The 18,496-nt window shown below is 38.7% G+C and overlaps 1 protein-coding gene across 1 annotated transcript in view; it reads left to right on the forward strand.

Annotated features, from left to right (window-relative positions):
* LOC150077843 (adenylate cyclase type 8-like) overlaps positions 1–18,496 on the forward strand; it is a 188,737-nt gene that overhangs the window by 159,073 nt on the left and 11,168 nt on the right. The window contains exons 17-20 of the mRNA XM_090385413.1: positions 397–555; positions 10,954–11,094; positions 12,511–12,606; positions 16,277–16,388. Coding sequence (XP_090241539.1) covers positions 397–555; positions 10,954–11,094; positions 12,511–12,606; positions 16,277–16,388 — 508 coding nt within the window. The remainder of the gene's footprint in view (positions 1–396; positions 556–10,953; positions 11,095–12,510; positions 12,607–16,276; positions 16,389–18,496) is intronic.

An 18,496-nucleotide genomic window follows, 5' to 3' on the forward strand; every position in this document is an offset into this window, starting at 1 on the left:
TGGTCAAGGGCGGATCCAGGAGCAGTAATTCTGATGTTGTCCCTTTAAGATTATTCCAAAAGCTCTTACATTTCATCTTGTGTAGTATCTGTAAACAGAACGATTGCATTAAGCTTCCTCCTCCCATCCTCAAATCACGAAGGTTGATTATGTTTTTGATCATGAGAAGATATAAATGTAAAATAATGTCCATTGAGTTGTTTAAAGTTGAACCATGTTGACACTATGAGAATATAGCAAATAAATGTACCATTTCTGTTTAGCAAATTCTTTTTTCATTTCAGTAACGTTTTTGTCTCTGTTTTTTGAATATTACAACTCCATTCCACTTAAAATTAATTATTTGATTATTATCCGTGCCAGTCTAAATTATTTTATTTTTGTTTTTCTTTTCAGATCGAAATTACTTCTCGTCTAGACTTCCTGTGGAAGCTTCAGGCCCAGAAGGAGTTGCAAGGCATGAGAGAAATAAGACATTATAACACTCAGTTGTTGAAAAACATCCTACCAGATCACGTTGCCATCTATTTTCTCAATTTGGATCGGAATAATGATGTACGTTATTAATTAATAAGTAGCACCTTTTTGTAAAATCCAATTATTGTAAATTCCAATCACATTTTGTCTTTTATCATCTGAACTTCACAAAATATAGGAAAATCTCATTAATTGCAAATCAGGTGATTCAAAAATGGCGAGTTCGGAATGAAAGAATTCGAATTAATGAAATCTGCTCGAATATTAAATGATCCTAATGAGCCGTAGCCGAGTGAGTGGTCAAGCGCGAGGGTGCATAAATAGACGTGCCTTGAGTGACCGAGGTTCAAGCCCGTGACTGCTAAATACAGTGCTGTTTCCAGTATTCTCTCTACCTTGTGAACTCCTCTGACCTTTTTTCTTTACAAGTGTTATTACAAACTACGTATATGTTAAGATCAGTCGTTGTCGAGCCATCCACCCATCTATATTTTTCTCATGTGAACATGTGTGGACATGTTTTGTGTCTCACGCAAGGCGGCCCCTAAACGTTAGTTTATCTCCGCCATGGTTCTCTGTGATGATATACAAGGCTCTATACAATGGCCAGAAAATGAGTGTGGTGTTATGTTTGCGTAGTGGGTGTGTTGTTTAACTGTTTCTGGCTGCTTTGCAACTAGGAAGCAGCGGTCATCAGGAAGGCTGCTTCCCAGTACCCGTCCACGCCACGAGGAGGCGGGCAGAACTATACACGTACTAACTAAGTGTATTATTTCAAGCACCCATAGGAATAATTATTCCTATGGGTGCTTGGGTGCTTCATATATTTTTCTCAGCAGCTGGTTCTAGTTCGATAGAGAGAGAAATAGACACTAGAAATATTATTATTTTATCAGTTGTTTTGAAATTTCCAAAAATTGGGCAGATTGTTATTCAAACGGCGACGTAATCATATGTGAATATATCTTGTTCGTATATAGAGAAGTATTTGTTTTGGTAAATAGTGGAAGTGGATGACAGATCCACAAGCAGTTATTAGATAAATGATGGATACGGGTATAACAAACGCTATGGTATGGGCATAACAAATATTACAGTATATATATTTTGGACAACAAAAAATACATATGAACTTATGTTGCTCTTCTGTCCTTTTTTTTTTTTTTTTTTTTTTTTGTTAAGAAGAGACAAAGATTTTTGTTGGGTAACTGTGCAACAGAGTACTTGTCATTGGATATGGAACAAGATACAGGGGTGTGGCAAAATAATGGAAACACGTAATAAGAGTTATCAGGTATGCACTAATATGGCGTTGGGCCACCGTTTTCTTTTAAAACAACTTGTATTCTAGGTGGAATAAATTCAAATAAATCTTGAACATTGAACCATTCTTCATGGATGAACTTTCAAGCCCCTTGAGTTATGAAGGTGGAGGAAATCTGCTTCTCACCCTCCTCTCCAAATATTCACACAGTGACTCAATGTGATTGTGCAGGCCATGGAAGATGATTAGCTTCAGTTTCATGCTCCTCAAACCAGTTGGACAGCTATATGTATTGCAGCATTATCATCTTGAAATGGCATCGTTTGTGGGAAACAATGTTTGCACTATGGGATGAACCTGGTCACCCAGCATATTATAATAATCTGGGACAGTAATTGGCTTGTTCAGAGTGATGATAGGACTTAAAGAATGCTGAGATATTGCTGCCCAAACCATTGTTGATTCTCATCCATGTTTGGCAGTTAGTATTAGTATTAGCTACCGTCCTTCATTTTACTAACCCCTCTCAGCACCTTTTAAACTTCAGTCTGGTCCCCTCTGAGGTGTCTGGTTTGCCAAGCACTGTAGCCCACATAATCAGTCTTTCTCAAGGCCGGATTTAAACTTGTTGTGGCCCTATGCTATAAAATGTATGAGGCTCTTCTCTCTTACTGTTCACCTGTGACAATATTAAAAAAAAAGGATTTTTTTAAGATGCAGCGAGGCCCCTTGTAATGTGAGGCCCTAAGCTGTAGCTTGTTCAGCTTATATGTAAATCTGGTCCTGATCTTTCTTTGTACGATAGCCCTTTTGCCGAACTCACCATGCTAGTAGCCCGTCCTTGTACCCTTTCAAGAATCTCAATGTCTTTTTTAGGATGAAAACAACAATTGCCTTATATAGTGGGATTTGACCTCCTTATCAGTACAGGATAATGATAGATAAATCATCGATACACTATGGGCTTTCCTGGCTGCCTGTTTACGCTGCTCAGAAAACTTCATATCTGCCCGTATCGTAACACTCAGATCCTTTTCTTCCTCTAGTGTTATTAATTCAACTCCACGAAGTGTATAATTTATTTTGGGGTTGCTATTCCCCAAGTGTAAGGCCCGCATTTCGATGCACTAAAAATAGCTGCAACTTTTCTGACCATTCTTGAAGCCTGTTCAAGTCATCCTGAAGGAGCGCTGCTTGGCACTGATCATTAACGAGTCTGCTAACCTTTATATCATCTGCAAATTTTTACTCACGCCTTCAACCCTTCGCCGATCCTTGGAGGACCCCCACTCTTAACATTACACCAATCTGAAGAATATCTAAAATCCAAATAAACTATGTCGAAATTACTCCCTACATAGAATGGACACAAGACTGAATGATGCACCTTCTTCTTTGGCATTTGCCAAACTTAAACTCTCCTGATGATGGAAAAGAATTATGATTCTTCTGAAAATATAGTTTACAATTATCACGTGTCCAGTTTTTGCGCTTACACCATTGCATCCCATTTCTAGCATTACCATCAGTAACGGCTTGGTAGTAGCTGCTCTGTCATAAATTCCAGCTTCATGAAGTTCTCGTCGAAGTGCTTTGCTAGCAAATCGATTGCTGAGACTCACATTAAATTCTGAAGTTATTTTTGAGGCAGTAGTTTTATGCTTTCGGGCTACAATTCTTTTCAGTATCCGCCGGCTTCGATTTTTTTCCACAGTTCAGCCTATTGGATTTTGTTTTTCTCTCCTTGGTGAATGCAGACATCACTTTCGATCCGCTCTCTATACATATACTAAATTAGCAGTTTTAGTCAACGATGGCCCTGCTAAACGTGCACCAACAATTTGATCTCTTTGGAATTCAGACAGGTCGGTCATTTTCTTTATGAACCTTTTTACATCACCTTTAAATAAATATCATCTTTTATCGTCTTTCCTTGACAATACTACCTCCAAGAAACAAGCAAAAAATCTTACTGCGTGTTCATAGATGCGTCATACAGCCATTACAAAAACTACTGATTTTATATCAGGTATTTCCATTATTTTGTCCATTCCCTGTATTTTTAGCCAGGTGACAAAGGACAAACTAGTTAACAGTAATGGTATTTGACGATAGTATATCATTAATTAAAACTTTTTATCTGGGAACGCATTTAAGAATAAGAAATGTGCGCAATTCAAAATTTTTGCTTTCTTGAAATTTTTTATTGCCTTACTGCAAGATAAAAGGTTTATTATGTTACCACTATATTAAAAATATATATATATAGATAAGGAAAGAGTAGCAGGAAAGTGCTATTGCTACTCCGGATCCAGGAACTAGTCCCAGATCCAAAGCAGAACGTGAAGAGAGAAAGAGAGAGCAAAAAAAAAAAAAAAAGTTATGATATTACATTTATCATTTTGCAGTCAGCTCATGTCCTAGGTTGCTGGTCATTAGTTCTAGTCAGGTTTAGGTGTCTGCGTCTGACAAAAACTTCCTGAGCAAGTTTGGAAGACCCTCATGTTGTCAGTTATCATAATAAGTTGGTCAATATGGCTAGGGTCAAGGTTTGTCAATAGTTTTCAGTTGTGCTTTCGGCTCATATTGAGTGCAGTCGAAGATTGTAAGGAACCAGTTCTCTTTTTCCCCACATCTGCATCGATCCGTGTTCGAGAGTCCCAGCTGAAATAGCTTCTCATTAAGGGAGCCGTGCCCAGTTACCAAGAAAGACGTTTCAAGGCTCAGTGAGAACCACCTTCCCACTACTTCATTCATTGTAAATGTTACGTCTGCGAGGTACCTTTTAGTCACAGTCCCGAGGTTCGAGGGGTTCCATCTGGTCTGCCACACTTTGACGAGCTCGTTGAAACACCGAGTTTTTTCTTTAGTTATATCTTCCTCAAAAAAGATCTGCATATCAAGAATGGAAGTGGGATTCTTTTCTTGAGTCTACAACAGAGCCCTCGGTAGATAATCAAGAGATCTAGGGGAAGTGTCCCTGAAATTACGAGGATGGCAGCCGTGGAACAGTGCGACAGATACAGTGGGGGGCAAAAAGAATCATGTTTCTTTGGATGGTATGGAGTTTATTTCGCATTCTTACCAAGACCGCTCGGAGAAACCATGCTGCTGCAGCGTATGATACAATAGGTAGAAAAACCGCTTTATAATATATCGGGAGTGTTCTTTTATAGAGGCCCCAGTCACTTCTGCTTACTCCAACAATGGCCGCAGTGAACCTCTTAACCTTAGTGGTCATTTGCTGCTGGTGCAGCAGGAAAGACAGCTTGTGGTCTATTACCACTCCTAAGACTTTGGTTTGTAGTACTAGGAGAAGTTAGACGTCGTTGATCTTGACCTGAGGGTGCCGCCTGATGTCTAGTTTAGTTTTGAATATGATCATGTTTGATTTGGCAGGGTTGATTTGTAGTTTGTTGGTTCTAGCCCAGGTCATGAGATGATTAATTACCTGTTGGGCATTTGTTTCTATTGCGGATCGAGACTTTTCTGAGACTATGATTGTCTTAAATCGTCAGCAAAGGCATTGATTTTTGTGTTATCAAAGGTATTATGTAGCCAATCTTGTAAGACCATTTAACCTTGGGGACATTCCCGGTAGATGGACCGCTGCACTTAGTAAAGTCTTGACTTTACTATTATTGTTCTGTTCTGTTGGAGAAATAGGATCTGAACAGTTTGTACAAGTTGAGGGAACATCCAGCCGCCCGGAGGCGGTCCAGGGCGCTCTCCAACCGTAGAATATAAAAGGTCCCCTGGAAGTCGATGAACATCGCTAATTCGTATTTAGACAGACTGAGACATTTCAGTTAAGCAACACATAAAATCCAAGGACGTGAAGCCAGTCGACATCGCTGGACAAGTGCAGGGTCAAGTCAGTTTGGTGTGACATAAGCATTGGGAAATCAAAATTGAGAGTAGGTATGTGCTATAGGCCTAATTGCTCTGATGAGTATAATAAGGAACTGTACAGGGAAATAGCGTGGGCAAGTAAATCAGAGAGTCTTATAATGGGGAATTTTAATTTCCCAGATATTGACTGGAATTTGTGGGTTGGTCACTCACACACTAGCAAGGCTTTTGTGGATTTATTGGATGATTGTTTTCTACATCAGCATGTTCGGGAGGCAACTAGAGGAAGTAATACTCTTGATTTGATTATCAGCAGTGATTCTTCATGCATTAAGAATGTGCAGATAAAGGAACCACTAAGTGGCAGTGATCACAATGTGCTGAAGTCGCATTTACTCGAAGAGGTAACTACCATCAGAGGTAAAGGGAAGGATTTTTGCTTTCGAAAAGGCGACTACCGTGGTCTGAGACAGTATTTAAATTCTATACGGTGGGACCAACTGATGATGTTATCAACAGCAAATTGAAAATGGGAATCATTCAAAGAATTCTTGGACGCTAGTAGGCTTTACATACCAACTAAGAAATATTGTTCAAGGTTTAGGCCTAATTGGAGGTCAGAAGAACTAATGAAACATATGGCAGAGAATAAAAATGCATGGGATACATATAAATTAAAGGGTGATATCGAAGCCTATGATAGATATAAGCTGGTCTGTAACCAAGTCACAAAAGATATTAGGCAGGAAAAGGCAGATTCTGAGAAATCTTTGGCAAAGGATGCAAAGAAAAACAGAAAAGAGTTCTTTACCTCTGTAAACTCTAGAAGGAAATAAATGAATCAGATTGGTCCACTGGATATTGATGGTTCAACTGTTGATCCTGCTCAGGTGGCTAACACAACTAAATGAGTATTTTGCATCTACATTCACACATGAAGGGTTATGCAGGGAGGGGAATGCCAGAGACTAATAACTAAGAGGAAAGTGGAGGAGAAATTGTTGAAGATAAACATTAAAAAGGCACCCGGGGTGGATTGGATCTATCCAGTTATATTAAAGGAGGCAGCAAAGGAAGTAAGGCAACCCATAGCCATAATTATGATAGTTTCTTTGGACTCAGGGGAGGTACCCATGGACTGGAGATGTACAAATGTGACCCCAATTCACAAAGGAGGATCAAAGAGCGACACAAGTAATTATAGACCTTTATTGCATACAAGAACTCTTTATTAGTTTAACTTAGTCCCTCAGGGTTCAGTTTTGGGTCCATTGTTATTTTCTCTATTTATAAATGATATTGATGATAGTATATCAAGCTTAATGTCCAAGTTTTCAGAAGATACGAAGGTTGGCAGGGTTGTTAAGGACACCAATGGCAGTACGCTGCTGCAACAGGATGCAGAAAAGTTGAGCAGATGGGCTGAGAGGTGGCAAATGAAATTTAACATTCACAAATGTAAAGTACTACATATGGGAAGCAGTAAACCCAGAGTAACGTATCAACACTGTGGTACTACACTGGCAGTAGTAGAGTGGGAAAAGGACCTGGGGGTAATTGTGCAGGCAGATATGAAGTTTTCTGAGCAGTGCAGACGGTCTGCAAGAGTAGCTCATGATGCCTTGTCAATGATATATAGGAATTTTTCTAGCAGGTGATTATCTCCTTGTATAACGCAATGGTCAGGCCACACCTTGAGTACTGTATACAGATCTGGAGGCCTCATTTTAAGAAGGATGTAGAGCTGTTGGAACGAGTAGAGAGAAGGGCAACAAGATTACTGAATGGAACAAAGGGTTGCTTTTAAGTTTTGAAAATTACAGTGTTTGGAGACTCGGCACCTGCGAGGTGATCTGATTGAGGTGTATAAAGCCTTGAATAGTTTGGGCCTGCTCAATGCTGATGGGATTCCTGCTCTTGCTCAGAATAATCACCTGAGAGGGCATAAATTGAAATTGAGGAAAGACAGATGTAGGATAGATGTGCGGAAATTTGTCTTTAGCCAGTGGGTAGTTGGTTGTTGGAACAGACTTCCATTCTTTATTGTGGAAGTTGAAAGCCTAAATAAATTTAAGGCCGAACTGGACAGGTATTTTGAACAAACAGAGGGATGAAATGGGAGCGGTTTCTTTTGGCTGGTGCTGCAAAAGCTTGCTTTATTGTATCATATTACTCTACTAATGCCAATGCTAATGCTAATTTCTAGCTGGAAGACAAGATCGGTAAGTGCCTCCTCACAATACCTTCCTGGAGTGAAGCCATACTATGAAGGAGAGATGAACTCTTTGTCAGTGAAGAGATTGGTGATCCTTAAGGCCATTAGCGTTCTAGTATTTTGCCCAGATTAGCTAGGAGCGCAATAGACCTGAACGACTTTGGGTCAGTAAGCGGTTTATTGGGCTTGGGTATCAGTGCCACCTTCCAGTCATTGGGGAAGCACGAGGACGAGAGACACTTGTTGTAAAGCAGGAGTAGGTGTTCTAGTTTAAGTCTACAGAAGCTCATTATGAAAACATACTGAATACCTGGGAATTTATTCGTGTTGATTCTTTTGAGGACTGATTCCAGCTCCTGTAAAGTAAATGGTTCTAAATTGTGTTGCGGGAGATATTCTTTGTTCCTCTTCCTGATTGCTCTATGGTCAGGGTCATTTTCAGAAGGGTTGTCATTAGGGAAGAGCGTGTCAAGAATAACATTTGTGGAGTCTGTCCAATTTGCTATGTTGCGTCTGTAACTGTATTGCATTCTTCGGTTGGTTTACTTTACAAAAAATTCGCGTTTCCGGCAGAAAAAATTATCATTCCTCTCCGGAGACTGCCTAACTCAGCCAAATTGTGGAAAAAGTGTAAATAATCACCGTATAAAAACACCAGGTGGAAAAGTCTCAAGCGTTTTCCACCTGGTGTTGGAGAACGGTTATTATAACCACTGTACTACCCATGTGGGGCAGCCACCAGTAAAAAAAATAAATAAATATAACTAAAAACTTTATTTACTTCCGTTTTGCCTTGATCTCTGTCGGGCAAGGTTTCTTACAGTTTCCCAACCATCGACTAATCCATGGGATTCGAGCATTGATACCTTTAACAACATGTTTCCACAAAAAAACAGTAATTGCCTTATATTTCTTTTCCTTACATGTAAAGTCTGCATAAAGTTTCTTTTGACTTCCCAATAGGGAAGTCAAACCCATTCATTCTATTAAAATAACATAGTCAGGAACAACTACCCAGGAAAGAAACAGTACATGTATTCTTCTTTAAAAGATGTTTGCTATCTGTGTGAAAGAAGACTTAAAAGATCGGATTCAAAACCAGTCTTTTCCATCCCGTCTAGGTGGGAATGCTTTTCTTCACAGAAGACGCGAAAAAAAAAAAAAAAAAATTCCTTCCCATTTCACCCATACGGTCACTCCAAATGTTTCTCTATACCAGCCTTAAAATTATTTAAGCTATCAACTTCCACAACAACAGATGGAAGGCTGTTCCAGCAATCAACTACTTGCTTGCTAAAAGCAAACTTTTGCACATATATTCTGCAACTGTGTTTCCTCAATTTGAATCTATGTCCCCTCAGATTCTTAATCTGAGGAAGCGGAAGAATTCCATCAGCATTAAACCTTCTCAAACCATTCAAGGCCTAATACACCTCATTCAGATCACCTCACAGGTGCCTAGTTTCCAGTGGTACAATTTGCAGAATTTAAGCCTTTCATGGTGAGCACCCCTTTGTTCCTCTCACCAATCTTGTTGCCCTTCTTTGTACTCTTTCTAGCAACCCTTCATCCTTCCTAAAATGAGGCCTCCAGACCTCTGCAATACTCAAGGTCCTGACCATTGCCTATACAAGTGGATAATCACATCCTTGTCTCTGCAAGAAAAATTCCTATATATCATTGACAATACTCCATGACCTGCTCTGGCAGCCCGTCTGCACTGCTCAGAGAACTTCATATCAGACTGCATAATTACCCCCAGGTCTTTTTACATTCTCCACTTCCCTAAGTGTTGTACTTTACAAATTAAAATGGGACCTCTGTTCCATGAATAATAACACTTTTTGGACCTTCCTGATTTAGACTCTTTACAAATTGTGATATTATGCAGCTCTGCTGACCCAGTGACCAAATGGACAGAAGCCCTGAAACTTCCCCCAAGTCAGACTGCAGTGAACATACATCTCTAATTTTGACTTAACAAAAGGGACAAATCCGCGGTGAGACCCGTACTAGTGACACAGTCTAGTGATAACCACACACTTGACGACCAGACCTGAAAGCTCCGAACTCGTAGTGACAAGTATACACCGGGCAGGATACATTACGTACAATCCCAAATGTGACAGCCTTGCCAGACTCTGAAAAATAAGACATGATGGAACGGGACCTTCGTCCCAGCTATGATACTCCAAAGCACAGCTCAGCTGCTGCCATTAAGCTTTCTTTGCCACGCTCCCTTGCGTGGTTCTTTTTCCTCCACTACCCAGGCAGGGGATAGGTTACCCCTGGTCGCCTGCCCCCTCGACATCCCTCTTTACCCTCTGGTGGGGCATGGGCCTGCTCCACTGATTTGGGGGTCATCTTCTCTATGGACCCCTTATCTCTCTCTTTGCCCCCAGCCTTCAGTCTCCCTCCTCCTCCTCTAACTTATAGCCAGCGTCTGAGTCCTACACCCAAAAACTTAATAACAACATCAGTTGCATATAATCAGTAATCCTTTGGGATAACCCCTATCTGTAGCGGTTTTTTTTTTTTTTTTTTTTAGGTCCTAGCCACTGAAATCTCAGGAAATTAGGTGGCAGTACCTGCCAGAGTAAATAACTATAATACTAGTGTATCTGGTCTGCTTCCACGGGGCAGAGTGTGGACAACGTTGGAACCCATTAGGGGCCCAGCAGCTAAATGACCAGAGGAACAACGGTACACGACACTACACATATACAAAACCCATACACTTTTAAACCTCTGGCATTGACAGTGTTCTGTTCCACACCCACAATGTATACTACGCGGAGATGGGGGAAACCCCTGGTGCCGTTTGACACTAAACACACTCTACACCCTGTACCACACAGTTGGTACGTGTCAATTGGCATTGCAGTACTACAAATTGCAGCATCTGGAGACTAAGCACCTGCGAAGTGGTGTAGCTGAGGTGTTTAAAGCTTTGAATGGCTTGAGCAAACTCAATGCTCAATGCTGATATCGATGTTTATTAATTTGATGGTATATACCAGAGCTGTGTGCTCAATAGTATCATATTGAGGTAAATTTCTCTTATTCTTCTACAAATATTGATGTTTATTAAAAATGCAGTTTATAGAAACCATATAACTAATGTAGACCCCATTTCATTTTGCAGGAACTGTATGCCCAATCTCATTCCTGCTGTGGAGTTCTGTTTGCATCTATTCCCAATTTTGCTAACTTCTACTCGGAAGATATTAACAATGGAGTGGAATGTATAAGACTGTTGAACGAAATTATTTTTGACTTCGATCAGGTGATTTTATTATAAATACATATAGGCTCAAATATTTAAAAAATTAAGTCTAATTTGATTAAATAAATTTGTAAAGTCTTTTTGTGTATATTAAGCATGATTTATTATCATTTTTGAAGGAGAAATAACTGCACTTAATATACACTTTTGTCGTTGAAAGTGATCCATCTAAGAATGGACTGATATGGTTGAAGAAAGTCGGTACAGTAACAGTAGAACCACACTCCCAATTATCTGATTTGTGTAATAAGTATTAGGTCGTGTTATAGATGTATCGGAAATGGTATGCGAAAAAATGTTTGAAGTGTGAGTCTTGCTAAGAAAGTGCAATGCCTTTGGAGGCGCCATGGTGGAGATAGACATTGGGTTGTTTGAAGTCGATTGGCCAACATGGAAAATTTCTGGTTATATTTGGCGTACTACAGGAACTCTAAGCAGGGGTTGATAATATTGAATATTGGAAGGTGTCCATGGCTGCTATCAAATTTTGATTACAGGCCTATCGTCAGTTCTGGATGACCAAAAGATCCGAATTCAGGATATGGATTCATCAGTTGGCCTCAGAGCATAGATCCGTCAATATCTTCAGATTTCATGCATCGTGACACCAGACCTAGTACTGTTTAATACTGTCAGTATCAACCACTACAATTAGAGGTGACTGAAAAAAGTCTAACAAAATTGATAAGTATTACTGCGTTTGATTTTCAGTCATGGAGGTTATTCAGCTCTCTCTGAAGACAAGCCTAGCTAAGGTTTGAACTCCCTCAAAAGATCAATGCTAAGGACTGGGCACTAAAGCTTCATCTTATGTTGAACTTTTTAAAGATAAATACCGTTATCCACAGTTTCTGAAAAGTTATTGATATCTTTTTAAATTTAAGTTAGAATTATTCCAAGCTTTAGCGTTGAGTTCATGGTATTGATTCTTTTGAGGGAGTTGTCATTGTTGTTGTTGTGGGGTTTAGGTGCATCAGCAACTAAGACATAGTGCACCGTGTAATACATCTGTAAATTACGTGTGTTCTGTAGTCGATTTGCTGTTTACTGGACGAAAAACACGATTTCTGGGAGAAAAAGCTAAGCTACCCTGTGCATCAAAATAATGCACATCTCGGAGTCCTGGCTGAAATATCAGATTCCTGTGGTAGCACATCCTTTTGATTCTGAGATCCCTTCTTCCCAATTTATGATTATTCCTCTTTTTAAAACTGAAAACTCAGCGTTTCATAATAAAGGGAAGAAAATTTGACGATAGGAAGAATATCATTTAATGAAAATCCTTATAAATCTTTGAAATTAAAAAATATATATATATTGACATTTTTGCGATTTAAGTTATCATTCATTTCTACAATGTGAATAAAATTAATTTAATTTATTAGACAGAAATTCATATGCTTATATTTGCTTTAGCTGTTGGATGATGAAAAATTTCAATGCATCGAGAAGATTAAAACCATTAGCAGTACCTACATGGCTGCATCTGGTCTAAATCCTCATACTCTTCAAGTAAGGCTTCAGTTTTTGTTTTGTATGCAAGTATTATCAGTTAGTGTGCTTAAATAGCTGTTATAGGCTAGGTGGCATCCATTTGCATAATTGGACAAATTTTGAAAATTATATTTTTATTCTTTTAATCGATTACCCTAGAATCGTTGAGAGAATGGAGATAAGTGCCAATATCTACATATCTTTAAAAACAGCATGTATCGAATGTTTTTCGTATCAAATTTCTGTATATTTTTCTATTCACATACGACGGGGAAAGTACAGATGGTTGAAGATTTTTTATGGCAGATGCAGAAAAAAGTCCTCTTCTTTACATCGTTTGACTTTTGTATTGCTAATATTAACGAGATATACTTAGTAATGAGAATGTAAATAAAGACACTTTTTTGATTTTCCTAATATTTGCAGTCCAACATGAAGTTTGCTGAGCAGTGTAGCTGAGCTTTTAGGAAAACTCATGGGGTTTAGTTAATGATATACAGGAATTTTGTCAGCAGGGAAAAAGATGATTAATCTTCCAAAGGTAATTGAAACTGGTGAGGTGAAGAGTGACAAGATTAGCCAGGGGTACAAAAGGGTACTCTTACCAAGAATGATTAAGTTCTGCAATTTGCAGAGTGTGGGAATTGGTCTACTGGAAAGAGACTTACTTGATGTGTTTAAGCTTTTAAATAGGTATATTAAAGTAGCCCCGCTTAATTTTCAGCACTCACCTCTTAAGGAATCCGCTTGGATGTGATGAGATTATAGAAGACAGTTGATAAGGATGAGAGACTTACTTGTACTAATATTTGTTAGTACAATATTAGTCGAATATTGTACTAAAAATAATATTTGTTAGTACAAGTCTCTCATTCTTATTAATTATGTGTCTTATATAATCTCATCACATCCAAGCGGATTCGTTAAGAGGTGAGTGCTGAAAATTAAGCGGTGCTACTTTAATTTTTTTTTTTTTTTATGAAAACCTCAAATACGAAAGGTATCAAAACCTATAGTACTTAGTACCGTGCATGGGTTGAAGGAGAAGTATGGGGGGAGGGGGATGCCGGAAACTTTGCTCTAGAGACTAAACATGGGTTTCACCACTTCAAGCCTCCAATAAGCAAAGTGGTGGTATTTCACCGGTTGATGAAAGTCATCTACCACCTACTTTAATATACTTAGTCATTATAATACAGCACATAAGGAGTCCTTAAACTACAGTTAGCTTTTAAATAGGTTGATTAAATCCCTACCTTTTCTTGGATAGCACACACGCAAGGAGACAAAGTGAAAGAATGGTTGTTGGATAGATGAGCAGAAATTTTCTTTCAGCCAGAGAGTAATTGATTGTTGGAACACATTTGGTGTTGTGGAAATGGATAGTTTGAGTAAATTTAAAGGATTTGAAAAGTTATTAGAAGGGACGGGCAACTTAAGTGAGCAGTGTTTATTTATGCTTAAAGCTTGCTACCTTGTATCATATCGATTATGTCTACTAATACCAATAATTTTTCATTTTGTAGTTTTGAAAGTACTGCACCTTCATTAAATACACCAACCATGGTGATTATTATATAATTCGAAGCATATTGAAATTTCGTGATATTGTCCAATATTTTTTTCGACATTTGCTTCATCTCAAAGAGCCTCATTAAATCTCTTTCCTTTGAGTTCAGTTTAATCCTTATAAACAACAAGTTTCAGGAAGCAAGGTCTGGGTAATAAAGAAAATGTGAGACCATACGGGTTTGGTTCTTGAGAAGAAACTCTAGGACAGACGAGGTTGCATGTGCATTACCTTCGAATATCATGTGAACATTTTTGGTTTTGATAGAACATCTTTTTCTAGTGCTGTTCGTAATATATCATGTGTTTGTCACCTGTTTTATCGACATTGAAACAGAAGTTGATGCAAACCTTTGTGGTTTTGTCTCTCTTGCTCATTTCAAAAAGTCGCACAGCACTTTGTACAAATCTTCTATAAACAGCTTCTTAAGCTAATGAAACAAACATATAACAACACCTGATGAGGTTCGTGTATGATAACCGCCAAAGGAACTATGCTGTCAGGCTTCAATATATGGTCCTGAATACTTATATATTCTTCGGCCGATTTCTTTGTTTTCTTGACAAAAAACTATTCTCGGAGAAAACCATGTCACTTTCGATAGGTGCTAACTCGGCCACGTGAAAAAAAAATATATAAATAAAAATAAAATAATAATAAGTTCATCACTTGAGACGGGATTCATGTCCAGTCGTTTTTCTGTATTACTGTAATATTCTATCATTATCTCGCTGGAAAAACTCACTGCTATTCGGCAGCTGCTTTGTTACATGGCCATTCCTGAAACTTTATTGTAGTACTTCATAGGTAGTATATAAATATGCATTGTTCGATTGGGAGACTAAATACATAAAAAATATCTGGGTAGAAAAAATAAAATTTAATATCCGGTATGACCCAACCTCCCTAAGGCCTTCATCCCTAATCCTCTGGGATACTCATTTTGCTAGTCTTTTGGTTATGTGGAGACTGGAATCTTGTTTCATTCTTCCCATTAGGCTGTAGCTAGTTCTCTTCTTGAACCAGGTAATCTTGTTTTTCAGCTCTCAATTGTTGTTCAAAGACATCCCAAAGTTTGTAGATGGATACAAATTTGAGCTGGAAATAGCAGGTTCTTCACAACATTATTCTCCTCAAGCAATAAGTACTCATGGTGGGGCTTTATGCCATATTTATTGATTCAATAAAATATGTTCTTGTTTATACTCCGGCACGACCACCATGTCAGTGGAAGTTACAACTAACCATTTTTTCTCAGAGGTGAGGTGTACTATTTCGTGTTTTAAGATAGCGCATTGTCCACAGGTTCACATCTAAGTTTGTCTTAATCCATCCAGTTTCTGTATGATGAATGGATCAAATTCTACGTTATAAACCTGGTTAAGGTAGCGACCAATTGCAACTTTCATAGGATGTGGCAATTTTACTAAATAACAAATTGATTGTTGTCGTTGTAAGATTACATGAGCATCAGCAGCTTATAGTAATAGAGGCATGTGATGCAAGAAAGTAAGCAGGCAAAAAAAAAAAAAAAAAAAAAAATTCACGCAACCATTCCCTCTAAAAGTTTGTCCAGTTACTCCTTGAATTTATTTAAGGTATCAACTTCCACAACAACATTTGGAAGTTTTTTCCCAGCAGTTAACCACCCGTTGGCTAAAGGCAAATTTCCGCATATCTATTCTACATCTGTCTTTCCTCAATTTGAATTTATGCACCCTTGTATAGCATAATATAACTTATGCTATATTACGCTTTATATAATATGTTCTGTGGTTGATTTACAGATTGCCGGACGAGAAATCCTAATTTCCGGGAGAAAAAGCCATGCTACCCTCCCCGAAGATCGACTAACTCAGCCATGTTTTGAAAAATACCAATGAAAATTCCTCCAGTCGCTGACGGGATTCGAACTGAGATCTCTTCCTCTCAGTGTTAGGAGGACAGTGATTATACGAACTATATTACCCAAGAGGCAATACATTACTTATAGCAATCATATTTGATTGCACAGATACATGCTGTTTTTAATGTCTTTTAACTATACCTGTTAATATAAGTAAAATAACCTTGAAGTGCATTATAAAAATTTTTATATGGATTTGATGTTTGTTTCAGAATGAGCATAAATGGACTTATCTCACTGCTTTAGTGGACTTTGCCTTAGCTATGAAGGAAACTCTAGAAGGAGTCAACAAGCATTCTTTTAACAGTTTTAAACTCCGTGTTGGTAGGTACAAATTAGCAAATATCAGTAACATGATAAATAGTGAAACAGTTTGTTGTTCGGTTTTAGGTGCAACAGCGACTTGCGCCGTATTCTGTTGTCAAATTGCTGTTTGAGGGAAACTCGAGTTCTGGGGATTAAAAACCATGCCACCCCGCCTGAGACCCAATAACTCAAAAACGGTTTATAAAAATTCCTTACATCATTTACGGAATTCGAACTAAGGTCCTTTCCATCTCACGTGGAGAGTACAGTGATTCTACCAATTGTGGTACCCACAAAGGATAGAAACAGTGTGAAATCTAAGGTTATAGTTGTGTCTGACATGTAGTATGTGTCTATCAACAGTTAGTCAAGTTCATAAAATTTCTTTTTTCAAAGAAATTTTATGAACTTCCATTGTTCTACGTTCAATGTTGAAATGAATTTTTATTGCATCTTCAGCTTACGACAGAACTGTAACAGACATGTTACTGGATGTTTGCCATTGCCAATAGCTTGGCATCCCAAATGTTTATTTGCATATGTCCGCTACGAATTCAAATATTTAAGTATCATGACAAGTGTTTCTTGACTAATTTTTTTTTCTTTAGATTTCTTTTTACCTTTAGGTTTCTTGGGCTTTATCACTTTCAGAAAACTGTATTCCTCATCGATATTTTGATCCTGCAGAAGCTCAAACTTGTTCCTAAGCTCCAGTACATACTGATTTTTCTCCTTTCTGTTATCTCAAAGACCTTCGTATTATTTACTCGAGTCGGTTTTTTCATTCTTTCTTACATCTATATCAAGTGCGCATCTTACCATTCTGTGATTACTTCCAACATTTACCTTGTTCAGGACGGTAACATCATTCACAATGTATCTTCTATTAGTAAGATTATCAATAAAAGAGTTAAGAAAAGTAGGATGCTACACTGGTGTGCAAAACTTAAGGACCAACACTATTTATAAAGGTTACAACCACAAAATCTTTACTTAAGGTACTCTTTACTGATGAGAGTAGATTCAGTCTCAGCAGTGATTCTGGACGTCAGCTAATCTGGCGAGTTTGGCACACGGTATCACCCCACAAACAACACTGAAAGGGACAGATATGGCGGTCCAGATGATCTCATCTCGGGAGGCGTTATCCTGAATGGACGTGCACAACTCCACATACTGGAAGGCGGTACTGTAACGGGTGCACACTACTATACTGAGGTAATCCTTCTCCATCTGTCTGTTCCGAGGCGCCATTGGCCCCGAGTTCGTGTTTACGGATGATAGTGCCACATCCTATCGCACTGCAGCCGATATGCTTTTGGAAAGCAAGGACATTGTTCGAATGGATTGGCCTGCCCGTTCATCGGTCTAAATCCCACTGAACACATATGGGACGCTCTGGGCAGATGCCTAGTAGCACATCCACATCCACCAGAAAATGTTCACCAGCTGAAGATGGCGCCAATAGAGGAATGGATGATGTTACCGCAAGAACTTATCAACAACATTGTTCTAAGTATGGACAGGCAGTGCAAAGCCTGCATCGACATTAGGGATGGCTATATCTCCTACTGAGGACTACCTCTTCCATTTGCTCCATCTTTGGTATCATCTTTTTTTTGGCTGCATCTGTATCATGGCAGCCAGTGCTATGTTGCCATTTTTGAATAAAGTCCCTCTGTACCGTTTTGTTTCCTCCATTTCTGTACCTCACGAGGTTCCTTTGATATGCTTTTCAGATATCTAGGCCACTCCTATGAGAAGCTACGGGTGAAAGCTTGACTGGTCCTTAAATTTTGCACACCAGTGTAGTAAGTCAATTTTAACTTTAGATGAGACAATAGAGCCGTCAGACCTTAACAGAGGAGGCAGTATACACTGTACTGCCACTTTATTACGTACACCCCCTGCTTTGCACACAAATGGTTTGTCCCAGAACGTTGCAAGTCACATGACCACAGTTGGGGATATAAATGCAGCAGAACCTTTCTAGTATCAGTTAAGCGTACAAACTGTAGCAAGAACGGGGGAAATGAGTGATCTAATGGACTTGGAATGTAGCATGGTAGTACGTGCAAGACAAAGCATCTCTGAAATGGCAGTTCTCCTGAACTTTTCACGCACCA

Source organism: Mastigoproctus giganteus, chromosome 11 (assembly GCF_048544385.1).
Source record: "Mastigoproctus giganteus isolate SK-2022 chromosome 11, ASM4854438v1, whole genome shotgun sequence".
In the NCBI taxonomy this organism is placed as follows: Eukaryota; Metazoa; Arthropoda; class Arachnida; order Uropygi; family Thelyphonidae; genus Mastigoproctus; species Mastigoproctus giganteus.